Raw genomic sequence first — 23024 nt, 5'->3', positions numbered from 1 at the left:
TCTTGGTGTCCTCATTGGAACACTCTTTGGATTTCTGCCTGAATCAGTGCTTCCAGAATAGCTTTTTTTCTTTCTTTTTTTTTGGAGTCTCAATAAATGCTTGTTGCCTCTCACTTTGAAAGGACTTTTATTTTTAGGTGAACAACTGGCATCTCCTTTGGAGTCTTGTTAGCTGGGGGTCGCCATCCAGAGTTCGTGAGAGTCCTGATTCCACCCAGAGGGGGTAACACTTTTGCACGTAGGCTTGCTCCCAGAATCTCTCACAGAGCTGAGTGACAAATAAGGTAACACACATGTAATCTGTGGATCCCTTGAGTGGACGCGTGTGTCCCTGAGCCAAGCTCGCTTGCCCTTTGGACACTGCAATGTTGTATCCTCTGCTTTTGTTTTACTTGGAAAAGATTTTTGGCAGTTCTCAAGGTCATTATTTTTAACCAAGAGCACATTAAACATGACAGACTTGTCTGCTCAAATTTCTAATTTGGGGCTCGCTACCCTTTCACCACACAAAACAAGAGGAAATTTCCAGGCTAGGTTCCTTAAATCAAGTCTTCTGAGCGCGTTCCCAACTCCACCCCCACTCCATGCCCTTCGTGCTCCCCCACACCTGTCTGGGTGCCCAGAGAAGGGCTACTCCACTTGGACCACAGCAGCACCTGTGGTCTGCCCTCTGCCTCCCCACGCCCACTACAGCTCAGGTGAGCTGTGAAAGTGTGGCCTTTCTCAGGCGAGCCAGGAGCCCTGCCTACCTCACACGCATGCTGTCCTCATCCTCACTGCTCAGAGAAAGTGCAAGTGGGGCAGAGTCTGCCCTGTCAGTTCCCAGGTCCGCGGAGTGCAAAACGCTGGAAAGGAGCAAAGACTCCTGAAGTCCTGCCTGAAGCCCATCCCCTTCATAATACAAGAGAGCTAACAAGTAAGCACCTGTAATGTGGCTGCACTTTCAAAGCAGAACAATCAAGGGCTTGCCTGTGTTGCTAATAAATTGAGAAAAAAATGAGTTGGAATTCAGTGTATGGAGTACAGCCTCATTTTTATGTAAATAAAAGTATAAAAGGCGATGTTTTTCTTTTCATCTTTCAACATATACAAAGATTTCTATTGTGCACAAATATGCATGACTTATAAAAAATGTAAAATTATAACCTGTGATTTAAGATCTCCCTTATGTCACCAGTTAGAAGAGACAATTAAAAACATTCTCTTTATTCTCTAGAAAGTTATATAAACAGAGCCACTTCAAATGGAGTGAGAGCTGCTGTCCCAGAGGAGCTGCCTGGCTGTGCTCATCTCAGTCCTCAAACCTTCGGATGTTAGAACAGACAAAGTGACCTTTGCACCGAGCCCTCGCAGCTTCGCAGCTTCCTGTCCCAAACAACTGTTTGCAAAGGTGACAGGAAAGCAGACACTGACTACGACTGAAAATTAAAGACAAATTCCCGGGATTAGCATCACTGTTGGCTTATGTGTACCCACAGAAATTCCTTCCTTCTGTCATGTAATTGCTTCCCTTCCACCTCCCAACGCCCCGTGTCTTTCCTGGTGATCTCCCAATTGAGACGCTGCGCCTGGATCCAGTGCCTCCTGAGCAGCTATTCTTTTGGATCTTAAATAGATGCGTGTTGCCTCTCAGTTTGGCCTTTTACATTTTAGGTCAACAGTTCTAACCACACACAAAAAAGCTCTGGAAAATACCTAGAAACCATTCTAATGGGAAGCTGGAAGTGGGTCAATGTGAAGGAGGGTGGTGCAGAAGGTGTGTAACATGGAGGTCTGCGGAGCTCCCGCACATAAATAGTGAGAGCTCCCTGGTTCCTGCCTGAATCACCTTTCAAATCAGCTGTTTCATCTTAAACAGAAGACTGTTCCTAGCCTGAATCATAGGAAGTCCCCTGCCCCCTGCTCCATTCCAGGCCCAGCTCCTGGGTGAACACCGCCACCTAAACGACCAGATTAACCAGAGGAGAAGGCCACAGGCTCCACAAAGCTAAACGGAATTTCTATCCCACAGCCCTTGCGTCGATGGCTTTGGGTCCTGCTTCTTGGGCCAACACTTTTAACTCTGTTTAACCAAAATCTATTTTTCCTCATTCAGGGGCCTTGTGGATACAGAGGATACCCCAGCAAGATCACCAGTCCCAACCAAAGAAGCCAGCACGGTCTTCCATGAGGATCTCGAGATTCCTTCCTCTCATCTAAGAATCAGATAATGCGAGAGTTCCGTGAATCCTCAATAGGTAGGGACAACTCTATGCCCCTGTCCAGCAGGAAGCAGATACAGAAGAAAAGACCTTCTGTCCCTCAACTTCCCATAGAGATTTTATGGGGAAATAAGGCAGGCAGTTAGAGATAGACATCGGGTCTCTGCACTCCTGCACCCACAGAATGTGACCACCCAGAAGACCTCCCCTCTGTCCAAAACTTCCCCTTCTCACTAAAATTATCTGCCTCTATCAGGGAACAAATGGGTACAAAATACCTGGCTGGATTAAACCTGTCACTCACACCTGCATAGTAAAGGCCATAATGACCTTCATTTCACCTGGGCCTCATTATACCATCATTATAATAGCATGCATATGCCCGGAAGTTCATTAATATCATTGTAACAGACTGCATTCTGGGAGGGAACATGCTCAGTCTAAAAAGATGAGGTAATAACCCCTTGTCAATCAGAGGTGTCAATCAAGTGGTCCCACAACTGGAAAGGAACAGCCCACTCTAGAGAAAAAAGGGATAAAAACTCCAAGTCCTCGCCAGTGAGCGCCTTTGAGCCTTTGAGCCTTTTGAGCCCACTCTTCTGCTTAGGCCCGCCCCAATCCTTTTGGAGTGTACTTTCTCTTCTAATAATGGCCTTGAGCCACTGACTTCTGCTCCTGCCGCTTCTACCTCTTTGAAGTGTACTTTTCCTTCTAATAAACTGCTCTTTCACTACTTTACCTTGGTATCTCATTCAATTCTTTGCTCGAGATGCCAGGAACCTGGACGTAGTGCCCAGAAACGCCCACTCTCCGGTGACATATTTTGGTGAGCCAGCCAGGAGGTAAGCCCCATTTAGGGTACCCCAAAACCTCTGGCTAATTCTTCTGTAACCTTTTTTGTTTGCCGTCCTTTGCGGGCATGGTCGGACAGTTAAACAGACAGTAGGGCGTCTGCCGCTTGAAGACTCCGTGACAGGATAACCCGGTCTTGGAACAGCTCATTCAGGACCTGCCGGACTCAAGACAAACCCAAACACCTGTCAGGTCTGTTTGAATGGCACAATGTCTCTCTGGAGACTTCATTTGTCATCCCCTCTGTTCTTTTGCCACCTTGCCAGCTTCCTCGGGGGACCTCAAGCTCTCCTCCTTTTCTGCCTTATTTCTCACTATGAGGGGCCATATTCTATCGGCCCCATTTCTGTTTTCAGCTGGGCACCTCTCACTAAGAGGCTACGTTTCAGCCCAGTCTTCTGGCTTGCACGTCTTCGTCATCTTTTCTTTTGCCCAACCCGATGGTCCTGCAGTCAATGGAAGGAGAAGGAGCATGTTGTTTTGTGTAGCACGTACTCAGTGTCAATTTCCTGGTGATTGCACCATCCACCGGATACATCTAGGACTGCACCCCTCGAAGCCAGAACATCTCAGCCAGTTTCTAGTCCACCTCTCCCGCTGCCGGAATACTAGTAAGGCTTTCACTGACCTTACACATCTTGGCCATGTAGCATCCCTCTGTGAGTCTTTTATAGGATTTCTGAATCGCTTTCGTCTAGCTATCAAAGTTTGTTTCCTCTTATAAAAGTGGCCCCCCTACAAGTTCTGAGTATCATCTCAATAGTCCACTTCCTGTTAGATGAGGGAAAAAGATACGGGGAAATGGGTGGCAGGCCTACAAGATGCCAGAGGTCATGGCATACAACCTTCTACTACTGGGCATTTAATCATTGGCCATCAACTCTATCGCCCATGGTCAAGTCGAAAAAAGACAATCATAAAGAAATACCCCTCCCGATGGGTACAGCAAAGCAAGGTTTGGGAGCATGGGTGGCACAGCCCAGCAACCATGACTACTCCTGGCGCCCATGCCTCCTCGGTTGTTGGCGTCTGGTCATACAGAGCGTCAGGACCCACAGGTCCAGGGGACACCATGGAATTAGGTGATGGCAGGGAAGAGACAGCAAAAGGATGCCTTTCTTCTCTCCCGCCTCTTTTTCATATGGGCAGCAAGCTCTCAAGTGCCTGCACCCATTTGGGTTGTATTCTAAAACATGGGGACAAGTCTGACCCCAAACCCTGAAGAAGCAGCGTCTGAAATACTTTTGTTCAGAAGCCTGGCCCCAATACAAACTAGGTGACCAAGAAAGTCGGCCAACTAATGGAAGTTCAAACTATAATACTATCTTACAGTTAGATTTCTTCTGTGGAAGCTAAGGCAAATGGTCAGAAATTCCTCATGTTCAGGCCTTTATGGCCCTATACCAGGATCCCTCTTTATGCCATGGGAACAAAGGAATCAAACACCAACAAAGATAAAAAACAAAGCCCAGATCATCTAGACCTTGTAGATGACCCCCTACTTAAGCCTCCGCCTGCTCCTTGAAGGCAAAAGGCTCCCCCACATCCCAAGGAGAATCACTCCCTCCGCCATATCTACCTCTTCCAGCTACTGCCACCTCTAAGGACCCTGAGGTTATCCTTAGCCCCCCTCACACCAGGAGTGGGACACTTTATCCTACAATCCCACCATCCACTTCCACTCTCTCCTCTTAGGGCAGCACCCAGAGCTGAGGGTACAGTGAGGGTTCAAGTCCCCTTTTTGTAACAGACATTCAACAACATAAGGAAAAACTAGGAAAGTATTCTGAGAATCCTGACAGATTTGCAGATGGGTTTCACACTTTAACTTTGGCCTTTGACCTCTCATGGAGAGATGTTCAGTTTATCTTGACCACCTGTTGTACTACTTTTGAAAGGGAGTGCATCTTATAAGTGCCTGCTGAGAGGCAATGCCCCAGGACCAGACACAGAAGGTGCCTTCTGCTGATCCTAAGTGGAACTGTAACACCACAGAAGGGAAGGCCAAATGTGCCAGGTTTCTAGAAACCCTCACTGGGGACATAAAAAAGAAAACTAAATTGATAGTTCAGAGAAAAGGGAGCTCCACCCATCTCCTAACCCACTTATAACCAGGAATGCTGGAGGCTGAGGTAACTGAAGGAAAAAGAGACATTTTTAAGACCAAGCTGCTAATTCTTAAGCCAGACCTCCCACCCCTTGTTCCAGCCTCTTTGCAGTTGTAGGGTTAATTATAAAATCTCAGGACCTCTCTGCAATTGTTAATAATTCTGTTTATATATGCCTGATGTCTAATATCTGTGCTTGTCTATGTTTTATATATAATAGTGATTTTTGCCTCTGGATGGTATTACCAGATAATATTTAATTGGCTTAAAGAAAAATTAAGTGCTTATATAAATTTAAATAATAAAAAGTAATTCAAGTACTTTTCAGGATCATGTGATCTAAGAAAATATTTGATACTAAGGCTGGTTTGACTTTTGGTTAAACACTTACGTCTTTTAAGGTTATTAACATTAAATATGGTATCTTTTGTTTTACCTGGGTTTGCAAAAATAAATTCATGTTATCTCTGTTTCAAAATTTGTCAAGAAAATAGCTTGAGTAATAATAAACTTTGAAATCTCATAGAGTTAAGAACTAATAAAATGTTAACTAAAATAAGGTTGTAGATGAAACTTTTCAGTAATTATATGAATGGAGGCTTGGACGAGGATTCTCAGCATCTGTGAGTAACTTAAGATTTCAGTTTTACTAGGTTGTGCTAAATGACAAAAATTATTAAATATCTAGGTATTTCAAAATAACAAAATACTAAAATATTAATTATTAGGTAGTTCTGAGTTCATCTATTTCTGGCTCCTTGTCACAGCAAAGCTAAAAGATAACTTAAGACCTGTTAATAAATATATCTTGTATTTTATTATAAAACCTATACTTTAAAGGTTGCAAAATGTATTGTGGATTTGCTAATGGAAATATTGGTTACTTGCTTTTAGTTGTCAGTAAAAGTTAAGGTTCTAAGGGTTATGAATTCTAATTAATATGAAAGCAAATGTGTGTTTTCAAGGAAGGCATGGAAATGTATTTTTGAAGGAACTGAAAGAAAGTAGTTAGTCCTAAAATGGTTATTTCTGAATGAGTGAGGAGACTAAGAGGGAGTAAGAAAGTCATAGATGGTTTATGAAGGAAAATCTTGAGAGAATTTTACATATGGTTAAGCTGAATGCAATTAAGTGAGTTTAAATATCAAAAATAAGCTGGTACAAATAAAAGTTAAGTTTTTTCTCTCTGCTAAATAAGACAAAGTTTGTTAGATTATTGGTCTGCCATTGATATTATGAAAATGTGTTTTTACCTGAAAAGCAAAGATTATACGTGTCATCAAAATACTTTTCAATGTTTTATGTTGTCTCAATCAGGTCCTTGGTTACTCAAAAATTAAATCTAAAAACTAAGTTTTGCTAATGGTTAGGTAAACTTCTATATTTTAGAACTGCTAGAGTTCATGTGCCTTCCTCCGTATCAGGTATAGGCCAATATAAGGAAGCTTAGCCTGATGTTTTCTCCTAACAGGCAGGGAATCCTAATGGTTCTGACCCACTGTTACATCCCTGATTAAGAGGCTCAGATCCTAGAGAAGGCCAGGAATTTGTTTAAATGTCTTTAAAAACCGAGACAGAAAAAACGAGGAATAAAGGAACAGTGAGACCAGAAACAGGCCAGACTTTTGGCCACAGTTATAGACAACCCAGGACTGAAGCCACCTCAGGGCACCCCAAAAGCCCCAGAAGAGGAAACGCCAGATAAAGGAGCCTGCTTTGAATGTGAAAGCTCAGAGCACTGGAATAAGGAGTGTTCTAACCCTCCAAAGAAGCCCTGCCCCCTGTGCAAACTAAAGGGCACAGGAGGAGGGATTGCCCCCTATTCTGAAGGGAGCAGGGACCAACTCCTTTCCCACAAATAGTTGTGATCACTGTTGGGCCTGAAGTTCCCAGTGGATCCCAAGGTGTTCTCATCACAGGGGGTAAAACTGCAAGTGACTCTGATGTGGCAGGTAAGCCTGTTAACTTCCTGCTTAATATAGAAGCCATTTATTCTGTCTCAACTGCTCCCTCTGGACCTTTTTCCTCTGAAAACTGCTCTGTTGTAAAGATAAAGGCAGCTCCCAGATTTGGGCTTATTTTACTGAGATTGTTCCTTATCATTGTTGTTTACCTTAGAGGAAATGTAAAATAAGCAAACTAAACTTAAAAAGGTTCTGGAAAAGTTGTATTGGAAGCCCTGAAAGCCCTGGCCCTGACTGCTGCCCATTGCTTTAGATTCTACCCTCAGTTCTGTTATCTCCTATGTTGTTAGCTTGGGAGAGGTTCAGCAGGCACTTAGATATAGGGGACCAAATATTATTAGAATCCTAAACGAAAGAGTCTTTAACAGACCAGTTAGCTCCTACATGGAAGGGACACTCAAGTTTTCCAAGCACCCCCAACGGTTGGACTTCAGAGAGTCAGTGGCTGGGCCCACTTCCCTCGCATCAAACCTGTTTCATTTAAGTCTCCACAGGACGCCCCCAGTAGGAAGACGGTCACTCCTGTTCCTGTGAGCCGGCTGAAGACCTTAAGCTCCTCTTCAAACAGAACTGCTGGAGCTGCTCATTATTGCTCTCAATTTTTCCTCTGTGGGACTAGGTCTTATATATGCCTTCCAGCTAATTGGCTACTTGGCTCCAAAGATCAAAATAGCCCCAATAATCAATCCCTAACCGTTCCTTTAAGGACATATATAAGAGCCAAAAGGGCCACACAATTTATTCTCCTTATTAATAGCCCTTGTTGTTGTTGCAGGGGTAGGTCCAGGCATAGCCATGTCTAAAGACCTTTCCGACAGCCTGGATGACATTTCTAAGAATCTCCTCATCTTACAAAACCAATTAAACTCCTTCAAATTCACAGGACTAGTCTCCCTAACTGCCAAAAGGGGGGTCTATGCTTATTTTTAAAAGAAAAGTGTTGTTTCTGTGTTAATCAGTCTGACATAGTCAGAGCTGCTGCTCAAAAGCTAGAGTCTCCTGTGTCTGCCAACAATTAAGTGAATCTCGAGGATCCTGGTCCAAGATCTAGAGAGAGGTATCCTGGCTTCTTCCCCTTGAGGGACCGTTATTAATAACTATTTTAATCCTTATCTTTGGACCCTGTATTTTAAACTTCCTAACAAAATGTATTTCCTGCCGCCTAACAGCCCTGAGGCTCCGTATGATCCTCCAACAAGGCTTTAGGCCAACTCCAGCGGTGGAGAACAATCCAGAAGTCATACTCTCACATTTAGACCATGTGGGACAAGATTTTCGTGACTCCCAGTAGCCTTATAGATATGAGACCCACTACTGTCTGGGGGATGTGCAGGCCAAACGAGTTTCTCAGCCCCCTGGTTCCCGATCTTAGTCAGCTTTCAAATCAGCTTTTTCACCTTAAACAGAAGGTTGTTCCCAGCCTGAATCCTAGGAAGTCCCCTGCCCCGCTTCTACCTCTTTGAAGTGTACTTTTCCTTCAAATAAACTACTCTTTCACCACTTTACCTCGGTATCTCATTCAATTCTTTGCTCGAGACGCCAAGAACCTGGGCATTGTGCCCAGAAGAGCCTGCTCTCCGTTAACCACAGGACGTGCGGAAAATAGAAAGTCCACCCAAAGTAACTCATTGATTTATAGCAAATTCAACAAAAATCCTCATTTAATTTTTTATAATTTGGTAAAATAATTATCTCCTAATTTTCAATAATAAAAAGATACGGTTTTTATAATCAGAGATTAACTTTTTCAAAATTAATCAACTCTTTTTCTCCCTGTCCGTTTTTCTCCACTGAATTTTGCCAGGTGATTTGACGAGTGGAATGGAATTCAGATGTTGAATTTTCCTTCTATGGTCTTGTGAGTTTGGCTGATGGTGATTCACGTACTATTAGGGGCTATCCAGACAAACCTGACTGATAAGACAGGGGATTGTAACAGTGGCACTAAATCTTCTCTTTTGAGATTTGGACCTCTGGTATAATTCGATTTAACAAGTATAACTTAGCTTGGGAGTTTTTAAAAGTGTTTTGTTCTTTCTTTTCTTTTCCTTCTTCCCGTCAAAACTTAATGACTCTGTTTACTATACACTTGCCATGAATTCCAGTTTCAATGCTTCTGTGTACTTCAGCCTTGCATGCCCGACACTGTGACTCGGGAGAGGTTCTGTATCTGTATGGGATCCACTCCTGGCTCCAACTTGATTTACATAACATGCAACGGTGGCCATACCCAGTTTAAATGCACCTTCCCCCACCCCAACAGAAAAAGCCAAATGCAATGGAAGATTCCATTACAGGACAAAGCAATTTACATCCTGGTTAGAAAATATAAAACTTCAGATGAAACAAAGACTCAAAGCAGAAGTCTCCAGCAGACTCTGCCCAGCCCACTCTGCCCTCCTCTTACTTTAATAAATCTTCCTTCTGTATTTCTACCTGCCTTGTGAATTTTTCACAATGCACGAGCTAACAACCTTGCTATTGATCCGATGTTCAGAGAATTAAACAGCACCACCTGACACAGTCAGCATGTAATTGATGTTGGCTTGCATAAATCCTACCCCAGACAAGCACATGAAAACAACCTTAATCCTCCTCGGCCAACCAGAATCAAAGGGAGGTAGTCCCCCATCCCCCATTCTGACCTATGTGTTGGTGACCCTGGACTTTATTTACTGATGCGGGCAAAAAAGTGGTGCTGTAATAAATCTACTGAAAGTGACCTCATGAATTCCTAACTGGGCAGGTCATGGGGGGTAGTCCCTCCTTAGGCCTGTAACTTCTTTACTAAAAGGTTCATCTTCACCTCAAGCCAGCCCCTGTCCACTATTCTTGTGTATGTAGGTTAACACACCTTTGAAATGCCATCTTCTGTTCAGCGATCTTCTGTTCAGACTCCTCAGAGGTGCAACCACCCTCAAGAGAGCACTTGATCTTGTTAATTGTCCTGTAATCGCACTCCCCTTGCTTTCTCCCACCTCCATTTAAACTTGCTATACGCCCTCCGTAATTCTAAATGCATAAAAGAAGCTGCACACTGTCGTTCTCGGAAGCACTTTTCTCAGCCTGTTGAGATGTTGCTTCCAGGTGTATCCTCTGTTTAGCTCAAATGAATTTGTATACAAATTCTCTACAGGTTGGGGTGTCCTTATGTAAACAGCGACATGGGTGCAGATGCCAGCAGTGTTGACAGAGCCAGGTATTGTCGGGCCTGGATGACGCTTCTGAGACACAATCACTACAGGAATTAGCCTTTGAAGTGACAGCAAACAGCAGCTAATGATAAACTAGCATCTCGGGCCAGAAGAAAGGGCACTGGGTGGCTGGTCACCCTCCCTTTCAAGGGTGCATTATAAAAGCTCTGCCTTTCTGCAGAAGTGTCCCCAGAACTCGGCAGAGCCCCCAACGGCACCATGTCTGCCCTGAGTGTCACAGTGGCCCTGCTGGTGTGGATGGCCAGCCTGCTGGTCATCTCCATCTGGAAGCAGGTCTACAGCAGCTGGAAACTGCCCCCCGGTCCCTTCCCACTGCCCATCATTGGGAACATGTTCCAGATTGAAATCAGTAATATTCCCAAATCCTTCAGCAAGGTAAGAGAAATACTGTTCATTTGGTAGAGGAAAATTTGGGAATTAGATGTACTATGTGTGCATTCTCCCCATTGTCAGACAAATTGTTCTGAATTAACAGTAGCATCCAAGACTGATATTCAGAATGTGTACTAATGGTCCAGCTTGGGCGTGGAGCCCTCAAATGGGCATTGGCCCTGGCCAGCCCTGGGGGGCCCTGCTTGAGCTGAGTGTCAACTGCCTTGTCATTGGATGGCTTGTGTGGCAGCGGCTGATGTTGCCCCTGCGATGCAAGGAGGGCCCTGCATTCACACCGGATACACCCCTCCTGGGTGTCACTCACAGTCCTCTGAGTATGTCCAAGAACAGAGTAAAAAGTGAAGTGTTTGTTTGAGAAACCGGCCTGCTACCTCCTCCTACGTCGGGAGCATGACTGAGCTAACAAACGTAAAAATGAAATGAGTTGATAAATCTATTAAATGAGTTAATACCTAAGAGAATGCCACAAGGCACAGGGCAGGCTTGGGAAGTGTTTGAGTTAAGGGAGGTGTTGACGGTGCTTTATGTGCCACGGAGGACGGGCTCGCAGGGGTCAGGATGGTGCTGGGCTCTGGGTCCTCCTGCAGTGCACTGGGGCCCAGGACCCTGCCTGGGGACAGCAAATAGTGAAGCTAACGGACAGATGTGGGCAAAGTGGCCTCAGGGGAGGGACGGGGAAGCTGGCCCAGTAGGAGGGGTACTAGCCACACCAAGGTGAGTGTGGCCAGCTGTGCCGGTGTGCAGGTGCACTGGAGCAAGGCTCCTTTCGGAAGAAAGCCATCTGGGGATGGTCCTCTCAAGTCGGGCTTGACAAGGACAGTCTTTTCCCAGGTCCCTCTGGGTTCTCTTGGTCCACAGCAATGGCTTTGGGGGTCCTCTTCTCCCCAGGGCCCCGGTGGCCTCACTTTCTGCTTGCTGGTCTGGCAGATGGCAGAGCAGTACGGGCCGGTATTTACCTTGCACCTGGGCTCCTTTCGCGTGGTGGTCCTGTATGGCTACCAGGCTGTGAGGGAGGTGCTGCTACAACACAAGGACGACTTTTCCGGCCGAGCGGAATTCTTCATGATGCATCAGCACAAGGACAGAGGTACCTCCCTCTTCTTGGTGCCGAGGTGGGTGCATGGGCCTGGCAGGTGCTGAAACGACAGCCACACAGCAAAGGCAGAAAGGTAAAGCGATGCTCAGACAATTCAGGTGATGGTTGGTGCAGTCATTCATTCAGTCATCACTCAGTGTGTATTTTCGCGGAAACTTCTATGTGAGGTTGTACCCCAAATGACTAGGACCTCCAGCACCCACACTCTGAGCAGCAGGACAGACATTTTAGCAGAGAAATACGACAGAGGGCGAGTGATGCTTGTGAAGAGTGAGCATGCCTTCCTTGTGCAGACCTTTCAGCTTGCGGGCCCTCAGCCTCCTCTGATCTTGGGAGCAATTCCTGCTCAAGGCTTCAAATGGCCATTGAGGCTCCCCCCCTGCCCCCCCAATGATGGGCACCGAAACCTGCTGGATTCTGAGTAGGTCCGCAGGGCTTTGCTCAGCTGAAGTCTGTGTTCTCCATTGAGGGGCCGACAATATCCACCAGGGGGTCTTCTCAGACCAGGAAGGGGGTTCTAAGTGCAGTCCCATCCCAGAATGAGACTTCCAGTGGTGCCATCTCACCTGTCTTCACAGCCCTGAGTCCCCTCATCCAGAAAACGCTCGTGTCACCTCCTGCAGGGAAGAGGGCTGGGGTCTTGGGGTTTAACTGGTCCTTGTCTGAGAACTCTGACCCCAGACCCCGCCTTCTGTGTCTCCTGGGATGTTCTGGAGCTCATGTGGGCACCTGCTTAGTGGGGGCTCCTTCCTTCAGCTCTCGTCTCCAAATGCTCACTGCCCCCACTTGCTGCTCTCCGCCCCCCCATCCTCCGACTGCCCCTGCTTATTTTTCAGGTGTTCACTGTTGCTTTAGGTTTTAGGGTGATGCCAAAGCAGATTAGGAATAAACACAGTGTCTCACCCACCCTACAAAACCTGGATGCCTTTAGGTCTTCCTGAATCAATTTTGGTGACAAGCCTCAAAAAACCTTCATCCATTTTATGTAAAAATTTCAAAATGATGCAGTTACAGTTGGGCACAGTGTTCGCATGGTGTTCTTGCCTTAGTTTTCCAGTCTACGTCTCCAAGGTTACATTCTGTCACAATCAATGGCCTTGGATTTTCCCTCTTGGACATTGTTGATTTTTTTTACTTTTTTGGGTTTTACTCAAGCAGCTCTTGTCCTTGTTCCAGAGAGCACTTATCTGCCACCTGGTCCAAGTCATGGGCCCCTGGATACAGCCAGGCAGGGCCCAGCACCCACATTCCACAGGCTACACTTACGGGGGTTTCACCTGGGTGCTCCAAAGCCCTGTTTTCATGTATCTCACCTGGCCCAGAGTTGACCCTGACCATCTGCCAGGACCTGGACATGGGACATATCTGTACCCCAGGGACAGTGACATGAATGTTCATTATTAGCATGATATTGTGCCAAAAGAACTGTACTCACCACTCAGTCTTCATAAAGCATGGAGACAGAAGCCACTGTTGGCTCCGTGTCAGCCTGTTAGGGGTCCCAAACAATGCTGGAGCCTCTGTGTTCTCTCTCTGTCTCTGTCTCCCTGTATCTCTGTGTCTCTGTCTTTGTTTCTTTCTGTGTCTGTTTCTGCCTGTCTCTCTGTCTGTCTCTGTATTTGTCTCTCCTCAATTTTTTCTCCATCTTCCATCTGTACCCTGCTATACCACTCATCTCTGTGACATTTTAAATCACCTGCCCCCTAGCACACTGCCCTCAGTGGCTGGCCTCCTGCCTCCTGGGCGACACTCTGGTCCCCACCCCACCCCTCTTGGATCACCCAGCCAGCTGATCCCTTGGAAACCTCGTGTTTGGGTCCCATGTCCCCAGGCCCGCACCCTGGCAACCAGGACTCTGCCCAGTGTCCTTGCGGCGCACGACGCAAAGCCCCCGGAACATGTGGCTCAGACACACGGAGTGGAACCCAGGACCACTGTGTTGAACTTGGTGCAGGGCCACAGGCCCCTGTCCCGGACCTGTCAGATGTGGTTCCCGAGCTGGGGGCCTGTGACCCTGACACTGTAGCAAGGACACTTTGTGAAGCCAGAGAGCTGCGACTGGAGATATTTGGGGCGTAAGGGTTAAAAATCGGTGACAACAGAATGGCTTTCCAGGAATTTCGTCAGCAGACAGGAAAAAGGTGGGAAGCATAGTTCAATTTCACTCGGGGAGAGCAGGCAAAGTGGAAAAGGAGCGACAGTGAGTTGCTGGAGTGAACGCGAGGGCTCCCAAGGGGGTGGGTGTAAGCGCGACGGGGACAGGAACCGCAGGCGCAGGCGGGCAGGCTCCCAGCGTGGCTCCGTGTCCTTCCCCGCGCGCCTCACTGCCGCCCCCTGGCGCCCGCTCTGCGTGGTGGCAGCAACTGCTCTGCCGCTCCCTCTTCCTTAGGTATAATTTTCAATGATGGCCCGACCTGGAAGGACATCCGGCGGCTTTCCCTGAGCACCCTGCGTGACTTCGGGATGGGGAAGCAGGGCAACGAGCACAGGATCCAGAAGGAGGCCCAGTTCCTGCTGGAGGCGCTCCGGCAGACCAAGGGTGCGTGTGGCTGCCGGGCCTCCCGAGTCCCCGCGCCCCGCCCTGGCTGGGCTCCCCCGACCCCGGGGTGGGGGCACCCGGACAGCCCGCGGGAAGGCGTGTTCACCCTCGGACACCATTTCACGGCTCCGTGAATAACCGAAAAGTGAAGAAGTCCGCGTGGGTGCCAATATCCCAATCTCTTGGGAATTGTCGCGGTTTTCAGGGCGTCTCCTCCCAGGCGCGGGTGCGTATTCGCCCACAGACCAAGGGGCCGCCCTGTCACCTCGCACCTGTCTTCCAGGCCAGCCTTTCGACCCCACCTTCCTCCTCGGCTGCGCCCCCTTCAACGTCATTTCTGACATCCTCTTCCGCCAGCGATTTGGCTACCGCGACGAGTCGGGCCTGAGGCTGCGGCGTATGCTCCACGACAACTTCTATCTGCTGAGCACTGGCTGGCTGCAGGTGAAGGCACCGCGCTGGTCGTGAGTCTGTACTCACCTTCCACCCAGAGTTTTCCTTAGAAAAGGGAGAAGGGAAATCCGGGTTATGTGGGCAGACAGGCATGCAGGAGCCAGCACTGCTGCTCCGAGCATTTTTCTGGGGATGCCAACGGCCCCATGCTGCCCCTGGACACTTACCGTTTCACTCTGTAAAATCAGTCCCCACCAGATATATGACACATGCGCGTCTGTGTTCACATTCCCCACAGAACGCACCCCACCTAATGCCGCACCTTGAGTGCCCCAAGAGATGCCGTGGGCCCAAATACTATAAATAATACAATACCGACAGCCATACATTTAGATTTGGAGAAACTTATTAGTTTAGTACACAACATTATGTTGCATCCAGGGAAAAAAACCAAACATATATAGTAAGATCTCTCTCTCTCTCTCTCTCTCTCTCTCTCTCTCTCTCTCTCTCTCTCCAGATTTATAATATTTTTCCAACCTTTGTACACTACCTGCCTGGAAGCCATAGAAAAGTAATGAAAAATGTGTCTGAAATAAAAAACTATGTTTTAGAAAGAGTGAAGGAGCACCATAAGTCACTGGACCCCAGCTGCCCCCGAGACTTCATCGATTGCCTGCTCATGGAGATGGAGAAGGTACCCTTGCCACACAGCCTGTAAAGTCAAGTGCAGTTGTTAGGAGATAGAGGTGGGGGGCAGATTGATATTATGACCTGCACTGCTGGTGCCCAAACTGCCTTCACTGGGCACATTGTGATGCTTTTAGTTTCACACAAGCACACTGCCTTCAGCACAACCACCACACGCTGCTCCCACACCAGTCGACAGTTTGCCTGCCTGACCTTCACCACCACTGCACTGGCCACCACACTGCTCAACAGGACAGTCTTTCTTGGGGAACAGTCTGGACTGTTCAGTGGGACTGGGTTTGTGGGCCCCTCACATTGGCTGCCTGCAGTCCTTGCTTCCTAACCATGGCCACGTCCCATATGAGGAGAGGCCCTCAGCATTCCTCATCAGTACATAAACCCCAATTTGGACCCAGGTCCCAGGCCAACCCAGCATCTGCCCCAGCTCAGGTTGGTGAAGACTCTCCTTCTTCCTTTGATGTCACTGGTGGCTCGCACACAGCATGTGACTCCACATCTGATTTCCCTAGATGACGGCCTGTTTGTATCTGAGAAACCCGTCCAGCAGTTGGGCCCCTCACTGCCCTTCCAGGTGTCTGGGTCCCAGGGACATCCCTCCCTCCTGGGACCCAAAGGCACTGGTTGTGGTGGCTGAAGGTGGCTGAGCGCAGCTCCTGCGACTCTTGGGTTGTTAGCAGAGGCCCCACAGCTCAGCCCTGGACAACAGGAGGTCATAGCACAGGACCAGGAAGAGCCTCACCCCCAAGATGGCCCCCAAGGCTATGGAAGGGGCACAGTCCCTCCTGAGGCTAGTTTTCTGGGAGCCGGGGTATCTCTGGCTGCTCAACGGAGATGACTGTGTCTCCACAACACAGCCTGTGCACACCTGCCTCTCCTCCCTGTGGAGCTGGCAGGACTGCTGGGCTCTCTGCTGTGGGGGACACAAGGGTCTATTTCTTGTTCACCAGAAGATGTCCCTTTATCAACTTCCTGTCTGTCTCTAACATCTTCAGGAAAAACACAGTGCAGAGCCTGTGTACACCTTGGACAACATTGCTGTGACCGTGGCCGACCTGTTGTTTGCTGGGACAGTGACCACCAGCACAACTCTGAGATATGGGCTCCTGATTCTCATGAAGTACCCAGACGTCGCAGGTATGTCAAGTGACAGGCAAGGACGCCTGGGCTGTGCTGTTATCACACCTGACCGGTCAGCATAGAGTGTTTAGGCTTCAGCTTTCTGTCTGCAAAATGGGAACTGGCATTGCTTGTTAACCATTGCAGGACTGGCACTTGGGATTGATGGGCGAGTTCTTTGAGGGGAAGTGCGCTTGTACATGACCTTGGCTTCTGCCCCACCCCCACCCTGACCCTACCATGGTGCTGGCAACTGTGACTCAGGCGACCCCAGATGCAACAGAGGTGCCCACCATCCCAGGGACCCTGGCAGCACCGCCCACAACCGCTGTGACACCGGCAGCAGCACAAGAATAAACACAGAAAGGCACCTGCGGCACCTCTGGCAGAGGCACTGGAGGGTGGAAAGTGCAGGCTGTCAGAGCGGGAGATAACGCAGGTAGGAGAAACCAAAAACGTGTGCTGTAGCGCCACCTACTGGAAAACAGAAGAAAGGCCTGTAATGATCAACCTGTTGAACTCACAATCAAAGTTGACCAAGCCTTACCTAAAAAAGAGAAGTGTTTGCTACTGCAAATGCAGGGCAGAGGGACAACCCGTCCACCACCATGATAAACCATGGTAACATGATATTACAGAAAGTGACAATTCTCCAGAAACCAAACTAAAAATCACAGAGGATTGTGATCTAACTGGTAGCAGCAAATTTAACATATCTGTCATGAAGAAACTCAACAAGCTGCAAGAAAACTCAGAAAGACCATTCAATGAGCTCAGGAAAAATTGAGGAAGACACAAGTAAATGGAAAGGTATCCTGTGTTCATGGATTGGAAGAATTAACATTGTTAAAATGTACATACTACCTAAAGCAATCTACAGATTCAATGCAATCCATATCAAAATCTGCACGTCATTTTTCACAGATACAGAACAAAAAGCCCTAACATTTGTATGGGAACAAGAAAGACCCCAAACAGCCAAAGCAATCCAGAGAAAAAGTAACAAAGCCGAAGGTCTCACCCTTCCTGATTTCAAACCATACTACAAAGCTGTAGTAACCAAAACAGTGTAGTCCTGGCAGAAAAACAGACACACAGATCAATGGAACAGATTCAAGAGCCCAGAAATAAATCCACACATATATGGACAAATAACATACAACAAAGGAGCCAAGAAGATACCATGGAGAAACGACAGTCTCTTCAATAAACAGTGTTGGGAAAACTGGACCACCACATGTGAAAGAATGAAACTAGTCCACCACCTTCTACTAAAGTTACCTCTAAATGGATTAAAGACGTGAACATAAAACTTGAAACAATAAAACATACAAAAGAAAACATAGGTGGTGGTAAGCTCATTGACACTGGTCTTGATGATGTTTTTGTAGATTTGACTTTAATAATTCAAACAGGCAAGGAAAAAAAAAATAGAAATAATCAAGTAAATGCAAATCAAAACCACAATGAGATTCGCACCTCTTAGGATGGCTATTACCAAAAAGACAAGAAATAACTAGTGTTGGTGAGGATGTGGAGAAAAGGGAACCCTTGTGCACTGTTGGTCGGAATGCAGATTGGTGCAGCTGCCATGGAAAACAATATAGAGAGTCCTCAAAAAATTAAAACTCTAACTACCATATGATCCAGCTACCCCACTTCTGGGTATTTATCTGAAGAATATTAAAATGGGGCTGGCCCAGTGGCTCAAGCAGTTGGAGCACCGTGCTCCTAACACCGACATCGCCAGTTCAATTCCCACATGGGCCAGTGAGCTGAGCCTTCTACAGCTAAGACCGTGAACAATGTCTCTCCCTGGAGCTGGGCTACGGTGAGCAGCCGGAGGTCAGTGTGAGTTGCTGTGTGCTGACGTGTGTGCTACCGTGATTGGCCGTGCTGGCTAGCAGTCATGAGCGGCCATCAGCTGACGTGAGCTACCGTGAGATGCTGTGAGCAGCTGACAAATGACCTGGACCGACTGCCTCAGCTGGATGGAGTGCAAGGCTCATAATATCAGCATGGGCCAGGGAGCTGCGACCTACAACTAGACTAAGAAACAATGGCTTAAAAACTGGGTATGGGGCCGGCCCGGTGGCTCAGGCAGTTAGAGCTCCATGCTCCTAACTCCGTAGGCTGGCGGTTCGATTCCCACATGGGCCAATAGGCTCTCAACGACAAGGTTGCCAGTTCAATTCCTTGAGTCCCGCAAGGGATGGTGGGCTGTGGCCCCTGCAACTAAGATTGAACACAGCACCTTGAGCTGAGCTGCCGCTGAGCTGTTGCTGAGCTGCCGCTGAATTCCCAGATGGCCCAATTGATTGGAGTGCGTCCTCTCAACCACAAGGTTGCCGGTTCGACTCCCACAAGGGATGGTGGCCTGCGCCCCCTGCAACTAGCAATGGCAACTGGACCTGGAGCTGAGCTGCGCCCTCCACAACTAAGACTGAAAGGACAACAACTTGACTTGGAAAAAAGTCCTGGAAGTACACACTGTTCCCCAATAAAGTCCTGTTCCCCTTCCCCAATAAAATCTTAAAAAAAACACCCCACAAAAAATTAGGAATAGAATATTAAAATGCTAATTAAAAAATATGTGCATCTCTACATTAATTGCAGCATTATTTACAACAACCAAGATATGGAAATAACCTAGGTGTCCATCAGTGACTGGATGGATAAAGAAGATGGAATGGAATATTATTAAGCCATAAAAAGGATGTAATCTTGCCATTTGCAACAACATGGGTGCACCTTTAAGTTACTATAGACCAAATGAACTGAGTCAGATGGAGAAAGATGGACAAACACCATATGATTTCTCATATGTGGAATATTAAAAAACAGAACAAATAAACTCATAGAAACAGACCAAAGATCAATGGTTACCAGAGGGAAAAGGGGGTGAAGGGGGGAGTGAAGTGGGTAAAGGGAGTCAATTGTATGGTGATGGTGGAAAGTATACTTTTGGTGGTGAGCACAACATACAGATGGCGATTTTTAATGTTGTACACCAAAAACTTATATAATGCTATAAAACAATGTTACCTCAGTAAAAGATAAAAAAGATAATGGAGGCCAAAACATGCTGTAGACTATAGCGTCATAGAGCTTAGCTCTTAGTGGCATTTATGGAGCGGTTATCCAACAGTCCAGAGTACCTGGGGCACCCTAAAGCACTGCTCAGAGAGCTCCATAAACATCTATTGGGTGATCGGGTGGATGGATGGATGTTGAGTAAGCCTGGAGTCAATCCTTTACATCTGTCCATTCATATCTTGGCAGAGAAACTTCATGAGGAAATTGATAGGGTGATTGGACCAAGCCGCATCCCTGCCATCAAGGACAGGCTGGAGATGCCCTACACGGATGCCGTGGTGCATGAGATTATGCGGTTCATCAACCTCGTGCCTTCCAACGTGTACCACAAAGCCAACCGTGACACGGTGTTCAGAGGATACGTGATCCCCAAGGTCAGATGTGAGCCTAGACTGCACTCCCTGAGCACCATTCTAGCAGCTGTGCAGGTATCCTGCCAGGGAACATGATGGGGGATCCAAGGGAACCTCCTTATGGCAGATGTGGCCGAACGGTGGGGGCTGGGCCAGCAGAGTGCTGCCTCCCCAGCAGTCCTCACATGGACCCAGTGAGCACAGAAACGGAGGAAATACAGAAAAGGGACTCATCAGATAGTGCCAGGTCTTTGTGGTGTATTCTGACACCAGAAACCAACAACAGTAACATCCAGCTCTGGAGTAACTCTTCTGAAAAGATCAGCACTCTCATCACTATTTTGCCCTGAACACTGACGCTTTCTGTCTCGTCCGTAAGCAAACGCCTTCCCCGACTTGAATCATATACTCTTTGTCAGGTAAAATGCAAGACAACTGGCTTCCACATCAAAGGCCATGGTTTTTGCTAACTTGACTTTTATTCCTTCTAGGGCACAATCATAATTCCAACACTGGACTCCCTCTTGTATGACAAACAAGAATTCCCTGATCCAGAGCAGTTTAAGCCAGAGCACTTTCTGAATGAAAATGGAAAGTTCAAGTACAGTGACCATTTCAAGGCATTTTCCGCAGGTAAGAAGAGTTCAAATGTAGTACCTTCCTCAGGGATTTGTCCCAAATTCCTGCCCTCTGCTCCATGTGTGATCTGCCTTCATCCCACACCTACATCATGTCCCACTTCTCTCACTGACATGACCCAAATGTGTTCTTCCCTGTTCAGAGAGGTTAAGTGACATCTTTTCACCAGAAATACTGGGAGTGAGGTGTCGCGGATGAATTATTCTTCCATACAGTGGATATTTCACTTTCAGGGCTAAAACTCTTTATCTGTTTTATAGGACCTACTGAAAAATCTTTCAAAACTGTATTACCTAATTCTCAATAGGATTACTAGACAAAATCTAATGTTTGGTTATCTGGGCTCATCATAGGACCATTCAGCCTTCTTTGAGCTGTGACTCAGTGTCCCCCTCTTGGACCGTTGGCCTTCTTCCCAGGGTCTTCCCTCTGGTGTTGATGTGAGGGCCAGGCCTATGGCCAACCCACAACTTTCACACCAATGTTGCAGCATTGACCTTTTTCATGTAGGACACTGGGGTGAGCTTGGGGTAGGCAGGGACCATGCTCCAATCCAGCATCGGTTTATGCAGCCAAGTCCAAGTGACTAAGGTTTGTGAAGGCTGGACCCTGGTGTTCTTATACTGAAATCCACCCTGTGCTTCCTTTCAATGGCAGAGAGGGGTTCATTCTGCATAGGGTGGCATTTTGCCCACAGCATCCTCCTCCCTGGCTCCTGAGCTGCTGTCTCCAAAAGCTGTCCCAGTGTCTCATGCACACTATTGTCACTCTAGGAAAGCGGGTGTGTGTCGGAGAAGGCCTGGCTCGCATGGAGTTGTTCCTGTTCTTGGCCGCCATGTTGCAACACTTCCGCTTGAAGTCTCTTGTTGACCCCAAGGATATTGACCTCAGCCCTATCGTGAATGGGTTTGGCAGCATCCCACCCCAATACGAATTCTGTGTCATTCCCCGTTCATGAGTGTGAGGCCCGTGCACTCTGAAGATGGTAAAATGGGCATGCCAGAAGCCGCTTTCTTTGTGCAGAGTACCAGGCTGAGCAGGTTATGTATGCAAAGTGCGACACACTGAAAGCTGTGTGCATGTCCTGAATAAAACGAGTCATATTTCAAAGCCAGCATCCTCCAATCTCTCTCTGACCAACCCCCCCGCCTCTCTCTTGTAGGGATCCTCTGATAACCTTGGGCTCTCTCAGATAACCAGGATAATCTCATCTCAGGACCCTTAATCACATATTCAGAGTCCCATTTGCTGTGTAAGGTAACGTGTTCACACGCTCTGTGATTAGGATGTGATTGTCACTGGGTATATCGTTCTACGAACTCACTTTCCACCCCATCCCCCATGGGGCGTGACCAAAATCCAACTTTGACAGACTGGCAAATCAGCAAACTGAAGACAGCTGCCACTGCCTGAGAGGGGTCTGTCCTCATCATCAGACCTATGCAGTGGTGACGCTGCTGCCAACAGAAAAATGTAACGCTGCTTCGGGGATTTCAATCTGAAGAATATCTTAGGAAAACTCTGAAGTACTCAAAAGTGATGGAAAAAAGTTGGGAGGAGAATGGATGCCTTTGAGCATGAACATTTAACTGATCTGGGCAATGGCATTTGGCTGTTAACAGTCTTAGTTTGACTTCCTGGTCAAACTAAGGAAGTTTCCAAACTGTGTATTTACATGCTGATTGACCGAGCCTCAGCGATGACAAGTCTTGTTGTCTCCTCAAGGGTGAGCACTGCCCAGGAAGTACTATTACCTCAGAAAATTAGTCCCAGCTGAAGAAATCCTCCACTGATATGAGCCACATTTGGCAACATGGGAAGAGAAGGGGTCAGTAGGAGTGAGGGACAAAGTTTTGTGTACTGTAACAAATTACCAATGTATTTCTTACAGTCTGGAGGCTGGAAGTCCGAGATCAGGGTGCCAGCATGGTGAGGTTCCAGTGAGAGCCCTCTTTCGGGTTGCAGGTGGCTGACTTCTTGCTGTACGCTTACATGGTACAAAGAGAGTTAGCTAGCTGGCTGCTTCTTATAAGGGCACCAATCCCATCATGAGAGCTTCACCCTCATGAAATAATGATCTCCCAATGGCCCCACATTCTTATACCATCACAGTGTAACATTTATATATATATAAGTATATAGATAGATAGATAGATACATAGATATAGATAGATATAGATAGATATAGATTGATATATATATAGATAGATAGATAGATAGATAGATAGATAGATAGATAGATAGACAGATAAAAGTGAACTGACATCTTGGGATGCTTAACCATGGAGCTGGGAAGACTGTGGGTGGAGCTGGGCCACCTGTTGACTGTCTAGCCCTGACTTCCTGTT

General features: G+C 47.2%; 1 protein-coding gene and 1 long non-coding RNA gene across 3 annotated transcripts; both read left to right on the top strand.

Annotated features, from left to right (window-relative positions):
* Positions 1-791: 791 nt before the first annotated feature.
* On the top strand, positions 792-8565 carry LOC141572786 (uncharacterized). Its single transcript, XR_012498278.1, has 3 exons — positions 792-916; positions 2096-2237; positions 8295-8565. It is a non-coding gene; the product is annotated as an uncharacterized LOC141572786 (long non-coding RNA).
* A 1931-nt stretch (positions 8566-10496) lies between these two features.
* On the top strand, positions 10497-21790 carry CYP2E1 (cytochrome P450 family 2 subfamily E member 1). 2 transcript variants are annotated; one of them, XM_074338729.1, is made up of 9 exons: positions 10497-10715; positions 11661-11845; positions 14190-14368; positions 14652-14812; positions 15282-15458; positions 16465-16606; positions 19871-20058; positions 20529-20670; positions 21450-21790. In XM_074338729.1, the coding sequence occupies exons 1-9, from the start codon at positions 10539-10541 to the stop codon at positions 21632-21634; spliced, it is 1536 nt and encodes a 511-aa protein (XP_074194830.1). In that variant the 5' UTR covers positions 10497-10538; the 3' UTR covers positions 21635-21790. The 2 variants fall into 2 exon arrangements, with proteins under 2 accessions (XP_074194830.1, XP_019583895.2); XM_019728336.2 differs by having other exon boundaries at positions 10498-10715; positions 11661-11820; positions 14219-14368.
* Positions 21791-23024: the final 1234 nt, after the last annotated feature.

The sequence above is a fragment of the Rhinolophus sinicus genome, linkage group LG07 (assembly GCF_036562045.2).
Source record: "Rhinolophus sinicus isolate RSC01 linkage group LG07, ASM3656204v1, whole genome shotgun sequence".
NCBI lineage: Eukaryota > Metazoa > Chordata > Mammalia > Chiroptera > Rhinolophidae > Rhinolophus > Rhinolophus sinicus.
This window is presented reverse-complemented; position numbering and strand designations above follow the sequence as displayed.